Source organism: Bubalus bubalis, chromosome 2, assembly GCF_019923935.1.
Source record: "Bubalus bubalis isolate 160015118507 breed Murrah chromosome 2, NDDB_SH_1, whole genome shotgun sequence".
Taxonomy (NCBI): domain Eukaryota; kingdom Metazoa; phylum Chordata; class Mammalia; order Artiodactyla; family Bovidae; genus Bubalus; species Bubalus bubalis.
In genome coordinates, this window is record NC_059158.1 from 165,162,557 (window position 1) to 165,184,196 (window position 21,640).

General features: G+C 42.0%; 1 protein-coding gene across 13 annotated transcripts in view; it reads right to left on the reverse strand.

The window, feature by feature from the left end:
* Window positions 1–3,707: 3,707 nt before the first annotated feature.
* The window catches only part of DOCK10 (dedicator of cytokinesis 10), a 302,832-nt gene continuing 284,899 nt past the window's right edge, over window positions 3,708–21,640 (reverse strand). For 8 of the 13 annotated variants that reach the window (XM_025278357.3, XM_045164608.1, XM_045164609.1 and 5 more), the window contains 7 exons: window positions 15,585–15,731; window positions 13,253–13,463; window positions 11,381–11,571; window positions 9,430–9,530; window positions 8,648–8,786; window positions 7,283–7,358; window positions 3,708–4,453 (listed from right to left, as the gene is read on the reverse strand). In XM_025278357.3, coding sequence (XP_025134142.3) covers window positions 4,392–4,453; window positions 7,283–7,358; window positions 8,648–8,786; window positions 9,430–9,530; window positions 11,381–11,571; window positions 13,253–13,463; window positions 15,585–15,731 — 927 coding nt within the window. In that variant the 3' untranslated portion in view covers window positions 3,708–4,391. Of the gene's footprint in view, window positions 4,454–7,282; window positions 7,359–8,647; window positions 8,787–9,429; window positions 9,531–11,380; window positions 11,572–13,252; window positions 13,464–15,584; window positions 15,732–21,640 lie in introns of those variants that run through there. The other 5 variants (XM_025278360.3, XM_045164607.1, XM_006049516.4 and 2 more) reach the window with 2 other exon arrangements.

The window sequence follows — 21,640 nt, forward strand, 5'->3', positions numbered from 1 at the left end:
TTGGATTTAGTAGTTACAGTTGTGTGGCTTTTGATGAAATACAAAGAAAGTCATGAGCTTTTAAATACAAATATTCTTCATACATTAGGAATACATCCAAGAAACAATGGCTTTATAGTGGGGTATTAATATTAATGATGTAAGAAAATTGCAAGCAGATTCCTCTGGAGAATCCTTGACATTAGTGTTATTTAAAGCTATTCTTTGTAAACCTTTGCTCAATTACTCAGGCTCAATCACCATTACCTTCTCCAAATGACCTTCATGAACCCCATTTGGGCATGTTTTGATTTATCTTTCCCTTCTTATCCCTCTCAGATCAACTTTATGTGCTCGCTGTAGCGTCTCTCTTGAGATTTGTGATTTATGATCTCTCCATCAAATTACTCCTCTTTTTCCTCCCCTCCCCAACCACATGCATTCCCTACAAGAACGTCAAGGTGCAGGAGTTTAGAGCTTTCATGGGAATTTCTTTATCTTGCTAGTGTCTCCCCATCTCTATTATTCACCTGGAACACTTTACTCACCCATGTTCTGAACCCAAACATATATATATATCTGCCTATCTGTTCTCTTCAAAGCACTTCCTCTCATGTGCTTTTAAGTAATTTGACGCTTATCCTGTTCCATCACAGGCAAAGGTACTTCTGGTTGGGATGGGACTCTTTGTCTAAAGTAGACCGTGGATTTCCTTGTTAAATCTCAGTACATAACCAGGGCAGAGTTGCAAAGGACACTCCTAGAGAGTTCTCAGATGCCAACTCTTAGCTCTTCTTAAATTTCTTCTCACACTTAGAAAATTCAAGATCCCAGACAAACTTTCTCACATTATCAGAATTTTCCTCTTCACATTATATACAGGTGGCTCTCTCAGTAGCCATCAGACTTTGACTGTTGTTTGAGAATCAGAAGAATCAGATGCTGATTGTTTTGGAATGGTGTGGGAAAATAGGGTGACCTGGTAGGATTGCTAATTGAAAAATTTCAATGAACATATGCTGTCTATGTATATCACTCTGCTGCTGCTGCTCTACAAAGTACCCCAAAATGGCTGTTTTTTGCATTTAATTTTTAGAACCACTTGTTCAGTAGCAATCATGGCCCTCTCTCAGACAGCTAAAGTGGTTGGCCCAAGAACATACCTGAGACTTCAGATCTTAACCAGGTATGGCTCTTTGTAACACATTTATTACTTCACTTAGATGCAATTTAACTGAATATCCTAGATAGAGATGATGGCTAGTTTAGTGAGATGGTGGAGAGGGATATGGGTTGAGGAAGAACTTTACAGGCAGACTATCTGAAGACGTAAAATTTCATCAATTCAAAATTCATTCTTTTGAGTGAAAGATTGTCCTCTGAGGATACCAATTTCCCCAGGAAACCATACCACTTTTTCCTTCGATCAGTCGTTGGATCAACAGTTTGAGGCAGCTTGGTGTTAGTGTTTCAGCAGGTTTCACGCAGGAATGTGAAAATCACAGCACAGCACTGCTCTCACCTGTCTGGTGCCTGGTCAGTTGCCCATACCTTCTGGGACTAGAGGTGGTCTCACACAATCCTCAATCCAGTGGCTTGTGGGATCTTAGTCATCTGACCACGGATCGAACCCATGCCCTCGGCAGTGAAAACTCTTGAGTCCTAACCACCGAACCACCAGAGAATTCCCAACAGCTTCGTTTTGACTGGAATTGGTATTTGAACTGGAATCCATCTGGAAGCAAGACAAACAGAGATGGAGAAGGGGTGGGGGTTCTGCTTGAGGAAGACAAGACTGGGTGGAGGGCTGGAGCAGGGACTGTGGGGAGGCGACATTAGGTCACTGGGCGATGGGGAGGCACGAAGATACAGAGGAGCTGGGAGCAGAGAGGAGTTGGGTAGCTTCCAAATGAAAAGATCATGTTGTTAATAATGCTGCCTGAGTTTGCTCCACAGATGTACGTATCCAGTGCCAAATACTTCAGTGGCAAAACCCTGCTAAGGCTGAGAACTGAAAACAAACCAAAAGCAGTCAATGCTGATCATTTAAAAAAAAATGTACATCTCCTTATAGAAGAGATTCATGGACACTTGTTCGGACAGTGACTTCTAGCTCCAAATCCATCCTCCCACAATCTACTCTTTCCCCCTTGGCTCCCCTTTCCCTGCCCTAGCATTTTCTCTGGAACTGCTCCATTCCAATAGAACTTTGAGAAATGACTCCAAAACTCTGAAGTTCAGGGCAATAATTTGAATTGCCAAGACTGCAGAGACGATCAAGACATAATCTTCCTTCAAGCCGGCCCTGACATGGTTGGAAAGAACACACAGACATGTGAAATGATAACTGACAACATAATCAAGGGGAGAAAAATGGATGACATGGGTGTATGTGTTAAGGCAGGACAGGGAATTAGAAGTCATGTGAGCAAAGCTTCTGGAAAAGCTCTTGACTTGATCTGTTCCCCCAAGAAACAGACTCTGATGTGGAGATTTATATGCAGGAAATGTGTTGGGAGTCCATGTCTCCTGAGAATCCTTTTCAAAGGATTTGTGGAGAGAAGGAGATGAACTGTGATGTAGTCTCAGGTTGCTCTCAAGTCAGAGCTGGGGAGCCTGGATGGCCAGAGTCATCTTGAATTGAGACAGTGAGGCCAGGCCTTTGCCCTTCCTGCCATCAACCAGTCATTGAATGTGAGTTTCCTAGAGAGCTGGCTGCTGGGGAAACAGGAGTCTCAACCCTGAAAGGTGGCTCTGGGTGTCCTATCACAGTGGCCACCACAGGTGTGAATTCAGCTGAGTCCTGATGTATACGGGCTGGGTTTATGTGGTGGAGGGCTTCCCAGGGAGCTGAGACGGTAAAGAATCTGCCTGCAATGTGGGAGGCCCAGGTTCAGTCCCTGGGTCGTGAAGATCCTCTGCATTGGCAGGCAGATTCTTAACCACTGGACCATCAGCAAAGCCGTTGCTTTGGTTTTGTTTTGTTTTCAAGTGAGTAGAACACTGTGGGTCTAGTGCAGGGTGCATGTGTAGTCAAGCAAGCAGGACCCGGACTGGCTGACATTTCAATGGCTGAAGAGTGGTCAACTCTAGCTTCAAAAAAGGCACAAGGACTTCCCTGGTGGCAAAGTGGATAAGAATCAGCCTGCCAATGCAGGGGACACAGGTTCAATCCCAGGGCTGGGAAGATTCCATATGCTGCTGAGCAAGTAAGCTGGTGAGCTACTGAGCTCATGTGCTGCAACTCCTGAGTCTATATGCTGCAGCTACTGAAGCCTGCTCACCTAGAGCCTGTGCTCCACAAGAGAAGCCACTGCAATGAGAAGCCTGTGCACTGTGACAGAGTAGCCCCTGCTTCTTCCTGCAACCAGAGAAAGCCCGTGTGAAGCAGCAAAGACCCAGTGCAACAACAAAAAAAAGGTACGAAAGTGCAATCCCACCACAGATTTATAGAATGGAATATCTGTGCAGAGTCCTAAAAATTACCATAACCCTTAAGATTCTGATTCAATGTATCTTCTTCCAATCAGTCTAGTTATCTCTTGGGATTGGAAAACCCTGGTCTGTCTAGTTGATCTTTGAATCTTTGTCCTGCTGAGGTTCAAGTCCTTGTCCCGACTTCTTGCTAAGGCATCATAAATCATAAGTAGGCATTCAGCAGCTGCCCAGTCCCATGAACAACTTTTAGTGGCAACTTTCCCACTCTTCAAGAGGGAACCAAATGCAAAGTAATTGTATTTTTTTTATTTCTATGAACAACAAAAGGCTTCCATAATTTCACATCTCATTGCTTTTGAGAGCACATATATTACAAATAAACTCCACAAACTTTAAAGATTAGTATTTATCAACACTTTTGTACACATACACAAATATTTTAATATAACAGTATCTGAAATGTTATTCATATAATTTTAGCAATGTCATAAGTAATACTTAAAAATGTCCTTTTAAATTTGGTAAAAACCATATATTTTACAATCTTCTATTTACATCTGAAATATGCTTAAATGTTACAAAAACATTCACTTTGACCTTTAAAATATGTGTGCGAGGACTGGGTATTGAACATAATGTGACCGACAGCAGACTTACAGTCAGCTTTTGAATTACACATTCATTGGAATTTCATAGCAAATATTCAGCTTGGCTTGATCGACGTCACTCAAAGGAAAAAAAAATTGTAAGAAATGTGCAAATCTGGAGGCTGGCAAAATTCTCAAGCTAGCGAGGTAAAAAACAATATGAACACCACCATAAAAACTTCAAATAAATTAAATGTTATCTTTCTCTTCCCCGAGATTAGCTGCAAATTCAGAGTTCCCTTGAAGGAGGAGTGTCCGATGCTGTGGACTTCTCAAACTTCTCCACTGGGTGAGACAGAGACTGTGGGCAGCGAGGGAGCCGCCTTGTTAATTACTCGAGTGCAAGTTCGCTCCACTCCTCGCTTTGATGGGTCGTCCCGGTAGGTAATCTTCAGACAGGACAAAACACAATGTGATAAAACAAAACAATAATAGAGAGGTCTGTGTTAATAACCTCAAATACAAAAGCAAAACCCAGAACACTGACTTTAAAAAAAATTTCCCCACAAGGAATCTGCAAATTTTGAAAATGCTCTTATCAAACTTGAGTTTAAAAAAAAATTATTTTAATTGGAGGCTAATTACTTTATAATATTGTGGTGGTTTTTGCCATATACTGACATGAATCAGCCATGGGGGTACATGTGTCCCCCATCCTGAACCCCCCTCCCACCTCCCACCCCATGCCATCCCTCAGGGTTGTCCCAGTGCAATGGCTTTGAGTGCCCTGTTTCATGCATCGAACTTGGACGGGTCATCTATTTTACACATGGTACTATACATGTTTCAGTGCTATTCTCTCAAATCATTTCACTTTCGCCTTCTCCCATGGAGTCCAAAAATCTGTTCTTTATATCTGTGTCTCTTTTGCTCTCTCGCATATAGGCTCATCATTACCATCTTTCTAAATTCCATATATATGCATTAATATACTGTATTGGTGATTTTCTTTCTGACTTACTTCACTCTGTATAATCTGAAGAGCTTTTTCTCCCCAGCCTACATCTCAGCCATGTTGACCAGATTTAAAGTAGTTTCCTGATTCTCTTCAACTATCAGATATGTTTTTAAATGTGAATGAATCTTATGGATGTGTTTGAGTAATTCTGGAATTTTATTTTATTTGCAAAGGTCATAATAAGTATTGTCAAAATCTGCCCCCAAAGAAAACATCTGAAGCCTCATTTAAATGTTTCCATTAATGGAAATAGGAGGAAAAAAAAATATACCTTGACCTGATTTTACTTTCGAAAATAATGTTAATATGCCCTAACTGTACTTCCCTGTCAGATCTGTTCAACTAATGATATGTGAACACAGTAACAATTCCAGAAACCCCAGGCACCTCTAAAACCTTGGTGTAGAAGAGGCTTAATGAATATTTAAAATTCCTGGTTTTCTCACTGACTTTACACATTACCAGGCTTTGGCTCTACTGCTTTTCCGGGAGAGAATGGCTTCTCTGTCCCCACAGCATCTGTGTATCTTATACTACCAATAAGTTCTCCTTATGATCAGTGTCACAAGCTCTGTTTAAATACATTGGCAAACAATGTATCTGAAACTCAAAAAGCAACATGCCTTTGGATCTGGCCTGCTTGGCACAGTAACAGAATAGATGTGTTCCCTCCCATGTTTTTTTTTTTTTTTTTTAATATTTGCTATCCGTTACCAGTGTTGACTTCACTATGCTGTCATCCTTTTAAACATTGAAACAGACAGCAAATCAGCATCTTATGTTTCATCCAATAGTTATATGTATTACTTTGGCCTCCATCAAAAGAGGCTTTTAAGGTTTTTGGCCATTTATAAAATAGCTTGGCATCCTGGCTGTCTGAAAAGGTAATTACTGCCTACTTGTCACTTTAGCAGCTCCATGTCCACATCTCCATTTTTACACATGAGCATCTACTTCATCCCGCTCCATCCCACTCCTGATATTGAAGGTTCTTTCATTAGGCAGTGGCTTTAGTATTTGCCTTTTACCTTAGACTTTTCTGGACGCTCTCGGAATGAACTGCATAATCAATTCTATTTCTGTTTTTCTATGTCTGTCTATCCATTCTGTTTCTATTGTTAACAAGTTTAATGGTAGAATTCCTCTCTTCACTGTAATTATACATGTATCTGTTTCCAGAATACGTGGATGAGTATCAAGGTATGTAAAGGTATTCATGCGTCACAGATTAAGGCTCATTCATGCATTATAGGATTATGCTAAAATTTGACTACCCTTCCCTCTACTAGAGTGCCAACCCAAACATTAGGGTCAAATGCCTTTTTAATAAAAATATTGAGGAAAGAAGCAAACATTTTTTGTTATAAATTTGAATTGAGATTTACACCCACTTTTAAAACTACTTTGGACTTTAAGGACCCCATCTTTTGCTATTTCTGACATTACAACCAACTCAAGACACTTATCAATATTTGTCATAAAGATAGCTTATTTTGCTGCAGAATACATAGTTTTGCTATGGTTAACTTAAACTTATGGTTGATAATTATCAATTAAATAGTGCCTCTTCTAGAATTTCCTCTTCAGAGTTAGAAGTGAATATTTTTTCCTCATTTTAATCTAAGATGGAAATGTGGAATGGCCATTTAATAGAGTAAGACATTTTTAAAGAAAACATTTTTTTTTTTGAGGATATCACGAACACCGTAGTCATTGTCCATATATAAAACCTATGTGACAAATCACTATAGCGGCTCAGGACCAGGAGAAAGTTTATCTTTCCTGCCAACAGATCTATTTCTTTTGCTAAATAATAAGACCTGTGTAATCCATTAGTTTCTTTACGTCAGTTTCTAGGACGCTCAGAGTCAAATTCTGCTTCTGTTAGCAAAAGTTTTCTAGAAAAAAAGTTGTTTTCCTTCCTCTAAATCACCTGGCCATTGTCTCTGTTTTTTTTTTTTTTTTTCTGAGCCCTTTAAGATATAATGAATCTTCATTTTGGATACAAATGAGCTCAAATATATTTTAGAAGTTGATAGGACATATATTTTTCTTTTAAACGCTAAGTTGTTAATTAGCTTTTTTATTTTAGTAGGCTTTTTATTTTAATATTGACCTACCTTGAAATGGAAACAAAGTAGATTTAATTAAATAAGCATTTTTACAGAACACTTGTGACTATGGAGGTATCTGGGGAAAAGGAACAGGTAGACCAGAAGGCCACAAAGGACAGAGTCGACATAAGGAAAGAATAACATACCGCTTTTGCTTACAGTACTGAGGGAAATACTAGACACAGAGGAACAGAAGCTGTATAGACATGGACCACGGCAGAGCTGCCAGGAAAAAAAGAGAAAAGCATTTTTGCCCAAAGTTTCAAGGTCAGATGCAATTTACAGTTGGAAACAATCATTTCTTTGTCATCTTTTCCAATGTACAGATCCATTGCTTGTTCTTTTTGTTTCACTCTCAGATTTATGATTTCCCCATTTGTTAAGGCATCACTCCTGAGTATTTAATTCCCATTACCCCTTAACAATTCCAAACCAACACTTTCTCCACTAAAAATCCTATCCAGGAGATTTTTTTCTTTGCAACATAAGTCAAATAACCATTTCTTTCTCTAACTGCTATGGAGAACTTAAAATGTGGGTAGAATGAGATGGAAAAGAAGAGAAAAAAAAATAAGGGAAATTTAATTAGAATAAAAGAAGGGTATGACACATTTCATGTTTTGTGACAGCGTTATATATTAATAACACTAAACACTATTTTCCATTTCAGGAAAGGAGAAGGACTTAATACTTAATGAATGGCTACCATGCATGAGGCACTATTGGGAGGTTAGCTCAACTTCTCCCCCTCAGTTATTCTGTAAAGAACACATCTAACTCCTTGAAGGGACCATGGGTGAAGAGACATCCAGGTGGAGTGTGAGAGTTGATGGATGCTGGAAGTAGGTCCAAACAAACTGAATTTGGTTTTGATCACTTGATTCTCAATACCCCCCAAAGCAGTGATTATTGAATGTCCACATTTTGTGCAGTCTTATGGAACATACTGAAATCATGAATGACTTGCTTGTGGGATGGAGGGTTAAGTTTATCCCAATCTGCATATCGTCTAGAGGGTCAGCCTCTGTAGAGGCAACCTTAACCATAAAAGTCCAGGACCCTACGTTCCTGTCTTCTTCCTGAGAATGGTGCAGAGACCCCTAGTGGCAGTACTGTGGAACTGCACATCCCAGCCTGGAGGTTGTGAGGTCCTGAATCAGGAGCTCTGGGCGTGGTAATAAACTCTAGCAGGAACGTCACCCAGCGTTCTTGGTGTCTAATGAGGCATCATCTGTTCTAGAAAACCAACACACGTCTGGTTTGGATAAATGTCTCTGAAAACTGGAAAGCATCTGGGTTCTCAATTTTCTTTTTCTACAGATTTTTCTCCAATCTGATCTCTCTTCTTTGAGACAAGGGGTGATGTACATGGGGAAGAGAACAGCTCAGGAACAAGGTGTTCGTGAAAGTGCAGGGATTTCAGTAGCAGGAAAAGAAAGAGACTCTTTCCTGTCTTTGTGGCATGGGGGATAGAATGGGCACTTCCTATGCATAGACGGGGAAAGCCTCACCTGCTCATTCATGATTGCCGAGAGCTCGCTGAGCATGTCCTTGTAATGGGACCTCAGTTCCTCCTGGTACTCCAGCTGGTCCTCCTTGATGAGGCGCTCATTCACATCCAGGGCCTGGCCACACGCATCTGCAAATTGCCTTTAGTGACGGCAATAAGCAAATTAACAAGCAACCCTAGAAAGTGGCTTCCCTGGTGGCTCAACTGGTAAAGAATCTGCCTGCCATGTGGGAGACCTGGGTTTGATCCCTGGGTTGGGAAGATCCCCTGGAGAAGAGAAAGGCTACCCACTCCAGTATTCTGGCCTGGAGAGTTCCATGGAGTGTATAGTCCGTGAAGTCACAAAGAGTCTGATACCACTGAGCGACTTTCACTTTCTTGAACTTTCAGAAAGTGGCAATTTAGAGACTTCCCTGGTGATCCAAGGGTTAAGAATTTGTCTTGCAATGCAGAGGAGGTGGGTTTGATCCTTGGTCAGGCAAACTAAGATTCCATATACGTGGGGCAAGTAAGCCCACACACTACAACTAGAGAGCTCGTGCACCCCAAGGAAAGATCCTGCATATGCAACGAGGATCCTGTGTGCCTCAACTAAAACCTGACACAGCCAAATACATAAATATTAAAAGGAAACAAAATAAGAAAGTGGCAACTTGAAGTCAGGCTGCTGATAAACTAGGCTATGGAGAAGAGGGTCTGTCAGGTGGCCCCCTGGGGGCATTGATTCATGACGCCCTGTCTGAAGGAATTCAAGGAGGAACAGCTCAACAGGGAAAGTCTTACCTGAAGATTTCCTTCAAAAGCTTTACTTGGTTGTCAGGGTATTTCTTTGCATTGGTTTCTTCAAGAAAAGCCCGTGCATAGGCCATTGGTCCAGCATTAACCTATCGGGGAGAAGAGAATTGGCTAAGAACGGTAATATCTCCTCCATGGAGTCCTCTCCATGGCTAGAAAGAGGCGCCTCCTCCATGTGGCCCCCCTAATTCTCTCACATCCCCTTGTATCTGTCTGATCTGCTATCTCTAGACCAATCAGTGAGCGACTAGAGGACGCATCTGAACTCCACACTTCGTTGCCATCCTTCCTAAACTTCAGTCGTGTGGCCACCATGTCATGTTTTTGCTACATCCACAGATTCGGCAAGAAATGTTATTTTCTTAATAACTCTGAAAACTAGACTCATCTTTATCTACTTAAATACATTCAACATCTGTGAAGTCAAATGTTTGCTGGGCTAGTCACTTTTCCTCCTATAAACATTCAAGCAAACACACCGCTACATTCCACAGTGGTCGTGATCTTGGCATCGTGCACCGGGCACCACTGTTCTGTCGTGTCTCACTGGACAGTCTGGCAGATTCTGGTCCAGGGAGGGACTTTCTAGATTTGCTGAATGAAGGCACAATGCCAGGCCCAGGTCATGCTCGCAAGCATGCATAGGCTCTCATTAGTGAAGGGGTTTGCATTCTTTAGGGCATATGATCCTTGCCTATGACTGTGGGGCTGGGAAGGAATGAGGGGAAAGAGGGAGGAAACCAATGCTGTATTTGAGGCATCTTCAGATGGCTTTGCTCACCAGCTGCTGCCCGTCTGGTAGAGAGGACGAACCCTACAGAATACTTCCCTTAGTTTCTTTGGATCCCTCTCAACCTTCCGCTGCTCAGCCATGTGCTGAGGGAAGCTGTCCCATTTGGAGTGTAACAATGGCCCTTTTGCCTTCTGGCTTTAAAGAAATTACTATCATTGAGTCAGCCATGGGGATACAGACAAGAGGTGGGCAGGGAAGAGGAGAGCCAGGTCAGCATCAAGATCAGTGGTACTGTTTTCCTTTGGCCTCAGCCTCCTGCATGGCTCCTTGCGGCACTGTTACTGGCCTGCCTTTATTTAAAATTTTAATACTTTGTTCAATCTGGTTTTGTGAAGTTACTTTTATTTTTAGAAGTGGAGCATTAAAGTATTATTTTAGCTTGATTACTGAATTTTTTGATGCTCCCTTAATTTTGTGCCCAAGGGAAATGCCTCGCTCACTGCACCCTAGTCTCAGCCCTGTCAGAGTATTTAGGCCCATGACTTCCTCCTTGTAATTCCCCAGAAGAAACTGTGTCTGTCTATCATGAGTTGGTTCTCACCTCTCTCTCTTCTTCCAATAACTCTTCTCTCCCCTGAGTCTTCAGGTTTGGGGAGGGTGATAGTCCCTCAGTCTTATGCCCCAAGTGCCTGCCCTCTTTGGTTTTCCTAAATACTGCTTATACATTCTCAAAAGAGTCTATTTAATTATATTCTCTTCATTTCCTCACTGTGAACATGCCATCTGCTTCCTCTCAGGACCTTGACATAAATACTGATGCACATTTATGAATGAATAAACATTTACACATTTTTGTTTTTGAACAATTTTGTACGTCTGTTTCTGACAGATTTTAAAAAGCCATGCTAATTCACTCATTAATTCATTTGTTAGAATTTAGAATATAGAACACAGTTTATCCAGAGAAGATGGGAAAGGAGAGTTGAAAAAAAAAAGTTTTATTTTAGCTAAAACCTAAGAAAGATTTCCCCTAGGTGTTTGGTACCTCCACAAGGAAACAACATTTTAAAGATTCAGATAAAGGTGTTGGATGGTATCAAAACCAGAAAAATGTCTCTTATACTCTTTGTCAAAGAATTCCAAGGGGCATCATTTTTGTACCAGGTTCCACTGAGCGTGTGCACCTCAGCTCTGGGTGACGCTCACCTTGACACTGACACTGCCTTGGAGTTTGAGCTGCAGTCTGATCATGTCCACTTCTTCCATCGTGCAAAGCTGGTTAAGCTCGGAAACTTTCTTGGACATCTCGTCAATCGCCACTTCAATGGGATTCAGTTCTGTGCTCGACTGGCTAACGACCTGTATCCTCTTCTTCACGTAGGGGAACAAGTGACTTGCTGCACAAAAGCAATACAAGAGCATTTCAAGGTCGAGGGCTAGTGAAAAGTCATGGGTTCCCCTGAAGGTCGGATGACCCTGAGTCTTCGCACTCAGAGCATTCTACCCTGCACGTTCTCTATATATGTGAGCCATTTTTCTCTATGTGCTGTGCTCTCACACACCTCTTACTTTTCTCCCAGCTACTTGTGCCTGGCATGCTCTTCCCCACGTCACTAGCAACATCTCCTCATTGCCAAGGCTGGACTAGACCTTTATAGAGTCTCTAAACACTGAAAAGATGAGTTTCCACCACAACTTGTAGTTCAAATAAAAACTACATTGAGTCACAATAAAGAATTCTTAAATAGATACTGAACAGCATATACTATGGGGCTTCCCCAGTGGCTCAGTGGTAAAGGATCTACCTGCAATGCAGGAAATGCAGGTTGAGTCCCTGGATTGGGAAGATCCCCTGGAGAAGGAAATGGCCACCCACTCCAGTATTCTTGCCTGGGAAATCCCATGGACAGAGGAGCCTTGTGGGGTCACAAAAGAGTTGGACATGACTTAGTGATTAAACAACAATAAGCACAGACTATAATAGCTTTGTTCTAGTTTCTTTTTTTATTACAAAAGTTCTGGTAAAGTTTACTGAAGGTGACTGTTTTCTCATAGTTTGGATGTGGCTGCTAGCCACGTACCTACTACAAAACCCAGGATTGCTCACCTCTGAAGATGCCTTGGGTCTCATTCATTCAGAAGCCTGTGTTCATTCCCCATGACCTGAGTCTGCCTTAAGTTCCTCTCTGGGGGGTTCCCATTTCATTTCTCATGCTGGGCTCACCTAAAATTCTTGCTTTATTTGCTCTTTTTCCTATCAGACAGTGAGCACCTTGAAGGCAGGAATTGTGTTTTATCTATTTGAATTCTCAGAACACTGTCCGACACCTATAGGCACTTACTGAATGTCTGTGGAAAGGATGACCAGCTCATAGAGTAGATCTAGATAGTATGGAAGGGATGCTAGAGGAAAACCCTCTGCATCTGTTTCACAGATGAGAAACCTGAATTCCCGAGTGGTTTAGAATCTTGCCCCAAAGCACACAATTCTGAGAGCAGTTGACTGCAATGACTGAGGGTAGGTTCGGGGAGAGAGGAGAGGAATGCTCAGAGTGCCTTTCCCAAGACACCATGACCATCACCACTGGAAGATCTAAAGGGAAGCGGCAGATAAAGTGACTTAACTCTATGACAGTTTCTGTTTTGGCTGACTTATCAAGGGTCACTTGTTTCCAAAGAGAAGGGACAAGAGGAAGTCTGGGCTTCCTGGGACACATTTTTCAAGTTAGCACATGTTGGGTCCTTGTCTGCCAAGATTGAGGGGCTTCCCAGGTGATGCTAGTGGTAAAGAATCTGCCTGCCAATGCAGGAGAGGTAAGAGATCTGGGTTCGACCCCTGGGTTGGGATGATCCCCTGGAGGAGGGCATGGCAACCCACTCCAGTATTCTTAGCCTGGAGAATCCCAGGGACAGAGGAGCCTGGTGGGCTACAGCCCACAGGGCTGCACAGAGTTGGACCTGACTGAAGCGACTTAGCACGAATGCACACACGCTGCAAGACTGAAGTGTCTTGATTTCCCGAGTCCAGCCTAACCCAGGACCCTGCAGGGGGACGTGCACTTGGGGACCGGCACTTACTTGTCAGGACGGTCCTCCGCTTGCACTGCTCTTCCACGCCACCGTGCTTCTTGCCCGACAACGTGAAGGGCGTCTCGAAGACGAAGCGGTTGATATTGTGGTGCATTTCGAAGTCCGTCTTCCGGTCCTCTATTTCCTTTTCCTCAAAGAATGGCGTGACATAGGTCACCTGGATGTAGGCATATTTGGGGTCCAAATCCTTGGGGTTCACCTGTTTTAACACATTGTGGGAAGAGAAAGAGTGGTGGGCCTGGGGTGCTCCTGGAAGAAAGGCAGGGAGCCCAGTATCCCTGCAGCTTGGCGTCCTGAGCCGTCCCTTTTCCCTTGGATGAAAATGGCCAATGACATCATCTGAGGGCTGGGTGAATGGAAACCACAGAAAGAGTAATTGGCTGGACTGTGGTCAAGCAGCCAGATGGTGACAGAGAGCAAATCGGAGCCAGCATGCTAAGTCCCTGGGGCTCTGAAATAAAAGTACTTGGCTATGACATATTATTTAATCTTTTATTTTCTTTCTTTTCTGTATTCAATATCTTCATCTTTGGTTTGAATCAAGCGTGTAAAGAGTGGAAATACATCTCTTTTTCTCTCTACAATTAGCCATGTTACCTAGACTGGAGCCATGAGCTATGGGCTTGTAATGTGTTAGGAGGTTCCTCATTGGTTTAGAAGATTAACTGATAACCTGTCACGTGATGGCAAACATTTTTCTTTTCAATTTCTCGCCTTCTCTAATCTGCAATAAGTTATTCTATATAACTTTTTAAACGAACTCTGCTTTGGTGAGTAGGCTTGACAAATAGCATGGAAAACAGGCGAAAGGTCCTCCCCGCTCCCTGCCTCTTTTCTAATGACTTCTTGAAGAGTTTTTAAACTTCTTCCAACTTTCTCCATCCATTCACCCATCCGCTGCTTATCTAATTCAAGAGATTTGAGGAGGCTTGTGAACTAATTTGTAATGCTACTGTAGGACAGATATAAATATAACCATTTTTACAGATTAAAAAATGGAGACTCAGAGTGACCAACCAACTTCTCCAGGATGGACCACCAGCTGCTAAGTGGTAGCACGGCGGAATGAAGACTCCAGTTGTTCTGACACCAAATTTGGCATTTCTCCCACCACTAGGAGCTGCCTCTACTTTCCATGTAGGAGGACGACCATGACAGTGGTTTGAGTTTTGTCCCTCTTTATGGGGAAGGAGTTAGCACCTTTCAAGTTAAGAATGATGAACACATTTGTAACAACTTCCGCCCAGATTCAGAAATCTAATCTTCTACCCAGATCTTATATCCTTCTAAATACCAGCTTTGTAAAAGAGGAAAAGGATAAAAGACCTCTTTTGTAGCCCAACAGAGGCCAATACATTAGAGTGCAAACCGTCTTCTCTAGCTCCACCTTCTGTCACATTCTTCTATCCACACTGTGCTTCAAAGATCTCCCATTCCTCAAACACACCTTCCCCTAAATACCCCCATCATTGCATGTGCTGGTTTCTCAGCTACCCTTTGCTTCCAGCAAATACCTTCTCACCTCTCACCTTACAATCCCCAGCTCAAACATCATGCCCTCTGTGAAGCATCACCCAACCAAGAATGAGGCGTTCAGGGAGCCCCCAGCCCTGAGCTTTCCCTGTATGGCTTGAAGGCGCAGACCGTGTCGCCTGTGGTACTTCACTGCACTCTATTTAACCAGCTTTTTGCACACATCCTCCTTTTCCTAGCCCCGTGTGAACTGTGAGCTCTGGAAGGAAGAGACTGTTTGCCCCAGCTCCTAGTTCTGGGCCTGGAATGCAGTAGGTATTCAATTAAGGTTGGCTAAATGAATCAAAGTGTATTAGAAAGATTCTGAGTAATCTCATTAGAGGATATAAGTGTTTGCTTTCTGGAGCCGGGAGGAGGTTAGTTGGATGTTTGTAGCTTAGTACAATGGGATTGGCAAGTCTGGTACTGTCACAAGAGGGTAGATTTCCAAATTCTTATGACCCAGGAAGACCTCCATGGCTGAATAAATAATTTCTTGCTATTTTCTCCCAGTCCATCATGGGGCCCAATCGCTTTAACACTTTGGTTGCTATTCAAATGCAAACAAACCATGGGAGGGATGCAGGGGCTGGTAAGTTGTTTTTAAGATTATTTAAAAGCTACTCAAATACACATGTACAAAGTTTTTGACTCTCCCCCTCCCATCACCAGTCAACCAATAAACAACCAACCAAAAGAGCTTAGGCAGTTTACTTTGCATAGTCAGGCAAAAAAATTTAAAACTTTAATAAATGTAGTGAAGTAAAAAGGAAATCAGTTCTTTGCACCTGTACGAATATTCTCCTACCTTATTGGAGTCCTGGATTATCTTCACATTGTCTGCTCCGAATTTATCTGCATAGAGCTTGAGCAGTCTTTGAGAAATCTCAGAGAGACCTGTCAGCTTAGGTTCTTTATAAATATACTCTTTGCCTTCTTCTTCTTCAAAAAATCCCTACAGAAGACATATAGTGAACCACCAATTTTACTAGAGAACTCCAACTGCAAGTCATGAGCTAAACAAAAACCATTTACTTAGATATTACAGCCAGTCTTTTGGTTGATATCCATGCCACAGGGTAGCTCCCTATAAAATTCACAATCAGAGAAAAATCAGGTGAAGAAAGCAAAATATCATATTAGAATCAGTCATTAATGCAAATATTCCCCAGTCAGACCAAAGAACCTCCAGAGGTACCTTCCACATATTTTTCTCTATTAGTAGAAATCACTGGTAATCCCTGCTTGTATATATTTTAGGGGAAGAATGCCCTCCTGTGGTAGTTTGGTGTAGGACACAAAGTCTGGAGTACTCCTGTACTTTTTTTCAGAGTGGTATCATTTTTAATCAACACTTCTGAAAGTCTTGGAAACTAGCATAGGAAAAACCATAGGGGCACATGAAGGGATCTAAACGGGTTGATCTGCATCCCACATCCTCTGAGATGAAAAGCCATAACAGAAATTACTTGTGTTATGCTCCCAAGTACTGCTTGCTACTTTAAAAATTATTTTACATTAATATTTCATGATGGGCCCGATGCAACTCGGGTGTATGCAATTTCATCATTCAATTCACTTTACTGATAGATCGCTTACATTCTTGCAAAGCTAGACCTCATAAGATTGAAAGTAGTAAATTAATCATGTCATCATTTTTATGTCATAGGAGCAAGTAGGTTTTGCTGCTGCTGCTGCTAAGTTGCTTCAGTTGTGTCTGACTCTGTGCGATCCCATAGACGGCAGCCCGCCAGGCTCCCCCGTCCCTGGGATTCTCCAGGCAAGAACACTGGAGTGGGTTGCCATTTCCTTCTCCAATGCATGAAAATGAAAAGTCAAAGTGAAGTTGTTCAGTTGTGTCCGACTCTTAGTGACCTCATGGACTGCAGCCTACCAGGCTCCTCTGTCCATGGGATTTTCCAGGCAAGAGTACTGGAGTGGGGTGCCATTGCCTTCTCCGAAGTAGGTTTTAAGCTCTGTTAATTTATTTGTTCTGCTGTCTATGGGGTCGCACAGAGTCGGACACGACTGAAGTGACTTAGCAGCAATTTATTTGTTTGGGGAAGGGAAGATTCCTTTGAGGATAACGGGGACAATCTTTATAATTCTTTCTCATTGAAGAGACACAGAGGCATTTTTTCCTATGGAAGACATGTGGCTTCAGATAACTGGAGAAAGTCTGCAGTTAAGAACCCGAGTGCATCTGCAATCTTCTGACTGCAGAGTTTACCCTAAGGAAGCAACTTAAAAATAATAATAATAATTTTGTTGGCTGTGTTGGGTCTTTGTTGCTGCACGGGCTTTTCTGTAGTTGCGGAGAGCTGGGGCTGCTCTCTAGTTGCGATCACGGGCTTCTCATGGCGGTGGCTTCTCATGTTGCGGAGCACGAGCTCTAGGGCGTGCGGGCTTCAGTAGTTGCGGCAGATGGGCTCAGTAGCTGTGGCTCCCTGGCTCTAGAGCTCAGGCTCAGTAGTTGTGGCACATGGGTTTAGTTGCCCCGTGGCTTGTGGGATCTTCCCAGATCAGGGATTGAATGGTGTCTCCTGCATTGGCAGGTGGATTCTTTACCACTGGGCCACTAGGGAAGCCCAGGAAATAACTTTTAAGGGCTGAGTGAAGATACTAGAAGTCATTAAATATCTCAGCTATACTTTTTTTGCTTGTTTTATATTTTTGACCATTAAAAACATACTCATCATATAAAAAATTGGGTAAAATATTCCGATGCTGTTTTTTTTTTTTTCCCCTACAGCTAATGTGAGGTGATCTAAGAATACTGATTACAACTCACATCGGTATGGTGCTTTATACATGCAAAGCGCTTTCACTGGTGTTTGACCATCACGAAGAGTGTACTCGGTATCATAAATAGGCTGTAACTGACGATAAGGAACAAGGCACGTTCACCAGCACAGTTCCTGTTAAGCAGGTAATCGCCTGTTTCCTTGCTGTTTCCCTGATCGACTCTGGGCTTTTTGAAGGCAGGAACGTGTCCTGTTCCACACTACATGTCCAGTGTTCAGCACAGTGCCTGGTCTTAAGAGAGACATCCCTGCCCGTTAGCTGAATGAATAAACAGATGAATGAGGCCGTTCTTAGAACGCATTCATCTTAAAAGCATGTATTTGCACTTGTATTTGCACCAAGTATAGCTTGAAAAGATTCCATGGCTTTCGGTACAGGTGTTTTTATTGAACAATTTCTCTGAGAAATGTTCAAGACCAATACAGCGGATTGTGAGTACCTTGACTCCAGACTGCTAAAACGGTGATGTATGATGTTAAAAGCATGCAGAGCCTCTCCTTATCAGTCTTCGAGACTCTGTAGGGGTAGTGAGGTCTGACCCTATCCCATGTGACTTCCAGCCTGCTAGGTTTTTTCCTGTTGATGCTTTATGGAGTTTTGTCTGATTCAAGGTCAGAAGTAAGTGGCTAAAATTGACAGACTGACCCAAAAGAGAACTGACTTCTGAGGCTGTTAACCAGAATCCCCACAGGGCAATAGCTCAAGCCACATTTACCGCTTCCATTTCAATGAGAAAAATGTTTCCAAATTCCAGGAAAAGATTTTTTTCATCAAGGTGTGAAAACTAGCACAAAGAAACATTTTCACTGTGAATTTTTCCCCCTAACAAATTTCTGAGCCCAGAGTTAGCAGAAAAGGAGTGGTAAGAACAGTATTTTATTGTCATTCCTATGACCTTTGTGGCCTTGGTCATGACCTGTGACTTTCTTTCATTCTTACTCCTTGGTCTGGAGGATGGGAAACAGTACAGACTTAGACTTAGGAGACCCTAAGGGCAGTGCCCAGCCTACCGGAGATTGTTGGCTATAATGAGGAGAGTAACAGTAATAAAGGAAAACACTGTCAAAGCCATTTGAGTTCTGGCTCATATAAGGCAAGGCTTTCCTGGTGGCTCAGCGGCAAAGAATCTGCCTGCAATGGAGCTACAGGTTTGATTCCTGGGTTGGGAAGATCCCTCAAAGAGGAAATGGCAACCCAGTCCAGTATTCTTGCTGAGAAAAGCTCATGGACAGAGGTGCCTGGTGGGTTACAGTCCATAGGGTTGCAGAGTCAGACAGTACTGAGCACACACACACACACACACACACAATACGAGGTAAATAGTTTAGCTGAGTTTTGAGTGCTTAAAAATACACATTCAAGTTCTCTTGCTTGGGAATTACACTTTTCCTTATTGTAAATGGACTATTGATGCTTATTTTGATATTTTGGTAAGTGATTGATCAGAAAGAATTATGATCAGAATTAATCAATTTATAGAACATGGAGATACAAACCTATTGAGACAATTTTATAAAATGAATAGAAAGGAGCTGGTGTAGCAGAATAAATGTTAATCTGCTGTCTGCCAGGGTTTGTGTAAGAGCTTATGGAGCCAGAGAAATGGCATCTCTGAAAATGGCTAGGATGTGAGCTTGCCTTTTACCCAAGGAAACCATCAAAGCAAAGCCCAGTGAGGAATAGGAGACTATCTTAAGGAAGTTTAATGCTCTGTGCATGAAATAGTTGACTTATAAATAGGACCCAAGGTGAAGAAAACCTAGGGGCAGTTTCTCTTTTGCTTTTGCTCCGAAGTGATGAAAAAAGTGCATTTCAAAGCATCAGGAAATGTGACCTCTGCATTTCCCTAGCTAGTCTGACTTTTTAAAGTGTCATTTTACATGGCAACAACTCCCTGATCTGCCATGGTTAGGAATCAGCACGTGTCCAAGTTAAACATGGACTTTGAGTCAGCAGAGTTAAGATGCACAGATTATGAAACTTCAAAGCAACAGGTTACGATAAAAATATACTTCAACAAATTGACAACAAAAATCATCGGCTCCTTCTTAGATGTTTTGGTAGGTATTTCAGAATCCTGCAATAGCTCTAGATCATTACTGGAACATCACATATAAGTGCCCCTGCTATTATATTCCACTGATTCAATGCTCACAGAGGAATGCATCCAAAGGGGAATCTAGTATATAAAAGATGGGTCAGAAAATCATAATAGGCTGAATACTAAGAAAAGAAAAACTTCACAGGTGCAGAGAAATGGTTTCATAGAAATATGAACCCCAATATATATATGTTTCTCAGTGACTTTCATATAAGAGGGGAGCCAGAAGGGTATATCATACACTGACATGAAGGTGATGGTTGTACCCAGTACAAATGCTCTTCCCTCTGACCCTCAATCCCCTTTTCTATCAAGATTTTAAAATGTATCTACACCCATGTAGGCATGATTGAGAATCACAGAATCACAGAATCAATCCTTTGATGAATAGAATCAAATTCCCCAGGCCTTTCACTCATTTCATCCCAGGGCCATCTGATGCTTTAAGTTATGCAATGAGTATTCACTTGCTGCTTTCATGCTAAATACCAGAGCCTAAGGATTTCATTGATTACAGTGGTTGTTTGATCACTACTGGCAATTCATTACTCTTAAATGAATACTTCAGGGACACTTGGGGGGATGTTTCATGTAGTCAGCTCTGTGTAAAATTTCCATAGTCAATGATGCCAGGGTGTTGGATTACAAAAGTCATGCTATGCAAGACTTGCATTTTTAAAGTTCTTGCCGCAAAAGAACAGTTGCCAAATTCTTTTCCAGGGTCTGGCTCATTGCAGACATAACATTACTCTAGTCAACCCTGTAAAGGGAAAGCACTAGTCTACAGGGGACACTAAAATATTTACACAAAGGCCTTTGTGGAGGCAACGAGCTGATCACATATTATATTCCCATAATCCTTGGAGCATGATTTTGAGACATCAGTTTGAATATTAAAAAGTGAATTTTACAGGGACATAAGGTACTGTGATGAAAAGGAAATTATGTCTGACCATGGGGATTATGCTAGTGAAATAGTCAAGATTTTCTCTTAGATCTTTAGCACCTTCATTTTGCACACGTTCGAGGAATGTGCCCATCTATTTGGTTATTTCTTTATCATCAAATATGAAGTGACATGCATTGTCTGCTGCCATTGAACACAACAGTTCACGTGCTTCGTTTGGTGTCTGGGGACAGGTATAGGAATATCATTTGAACAATGGTGACTGAGAAGTCATCAAAGAGGCTGTTTATCACAATGACCTCCATTAGTTCTTCTTTGTTCAAAGGCAGCTGGGGTTTGAGTTTACAGAGTACCATGTTCAGGCATGTACTTGGGTCTGCAGATTTAACAGGACATTTTGCTTTTTAAGCTCACTTTGACTTTCAAATCAAAGACAACTGAGAACACTAGCAGCATACAAAACAGTCAGGTGTGCGGTCAGCACACTTCACTGAGAAATCTGCAAAAAGAACAAGGTTAGGACATTTGAAAGTAGCTCTCTCCCATCCTTCCCCTTTCCCCCCAAGTCTATTTAGTTAGAGGGGTTTTCAAGTATTCTTTTAGTAGGTGAGTTGAGGACCCATGACCCCAAATTTACAAATGAAGGTAGAAAATACTGATATGGTATGGATAGGGGAAGGGATTTAAAGAATTACAAAAAAGTATGTACTAGTCAGAGAAGCAGAGCTGTGGACAATGTGTGAATACTGAAAGAATTTGCCTTGCCAGCTGGGTTTCCCTGGTGGCTCAGACAGTAAAGAATTTGTCTGTAATGTAGGAGACCCAGGTTTGATTCCTGGGTGGGGAAGATCCCCTGGAAAAGGGAGTGGCTACCCACTCTAGCATTCTAGCCTGGAGAATTTCATGGACAGTGGAGCCTGATGGGCTACAGTCCCTGGGGCACAAAGAGTCAGACACAACTGAGCTATGAACACTTTCACTTCCAGTTCTTTTCAAAAATAATTATTTGAGCCACATGAAATTGCCATCTTTGTAAGTAAAAAATGGTTGA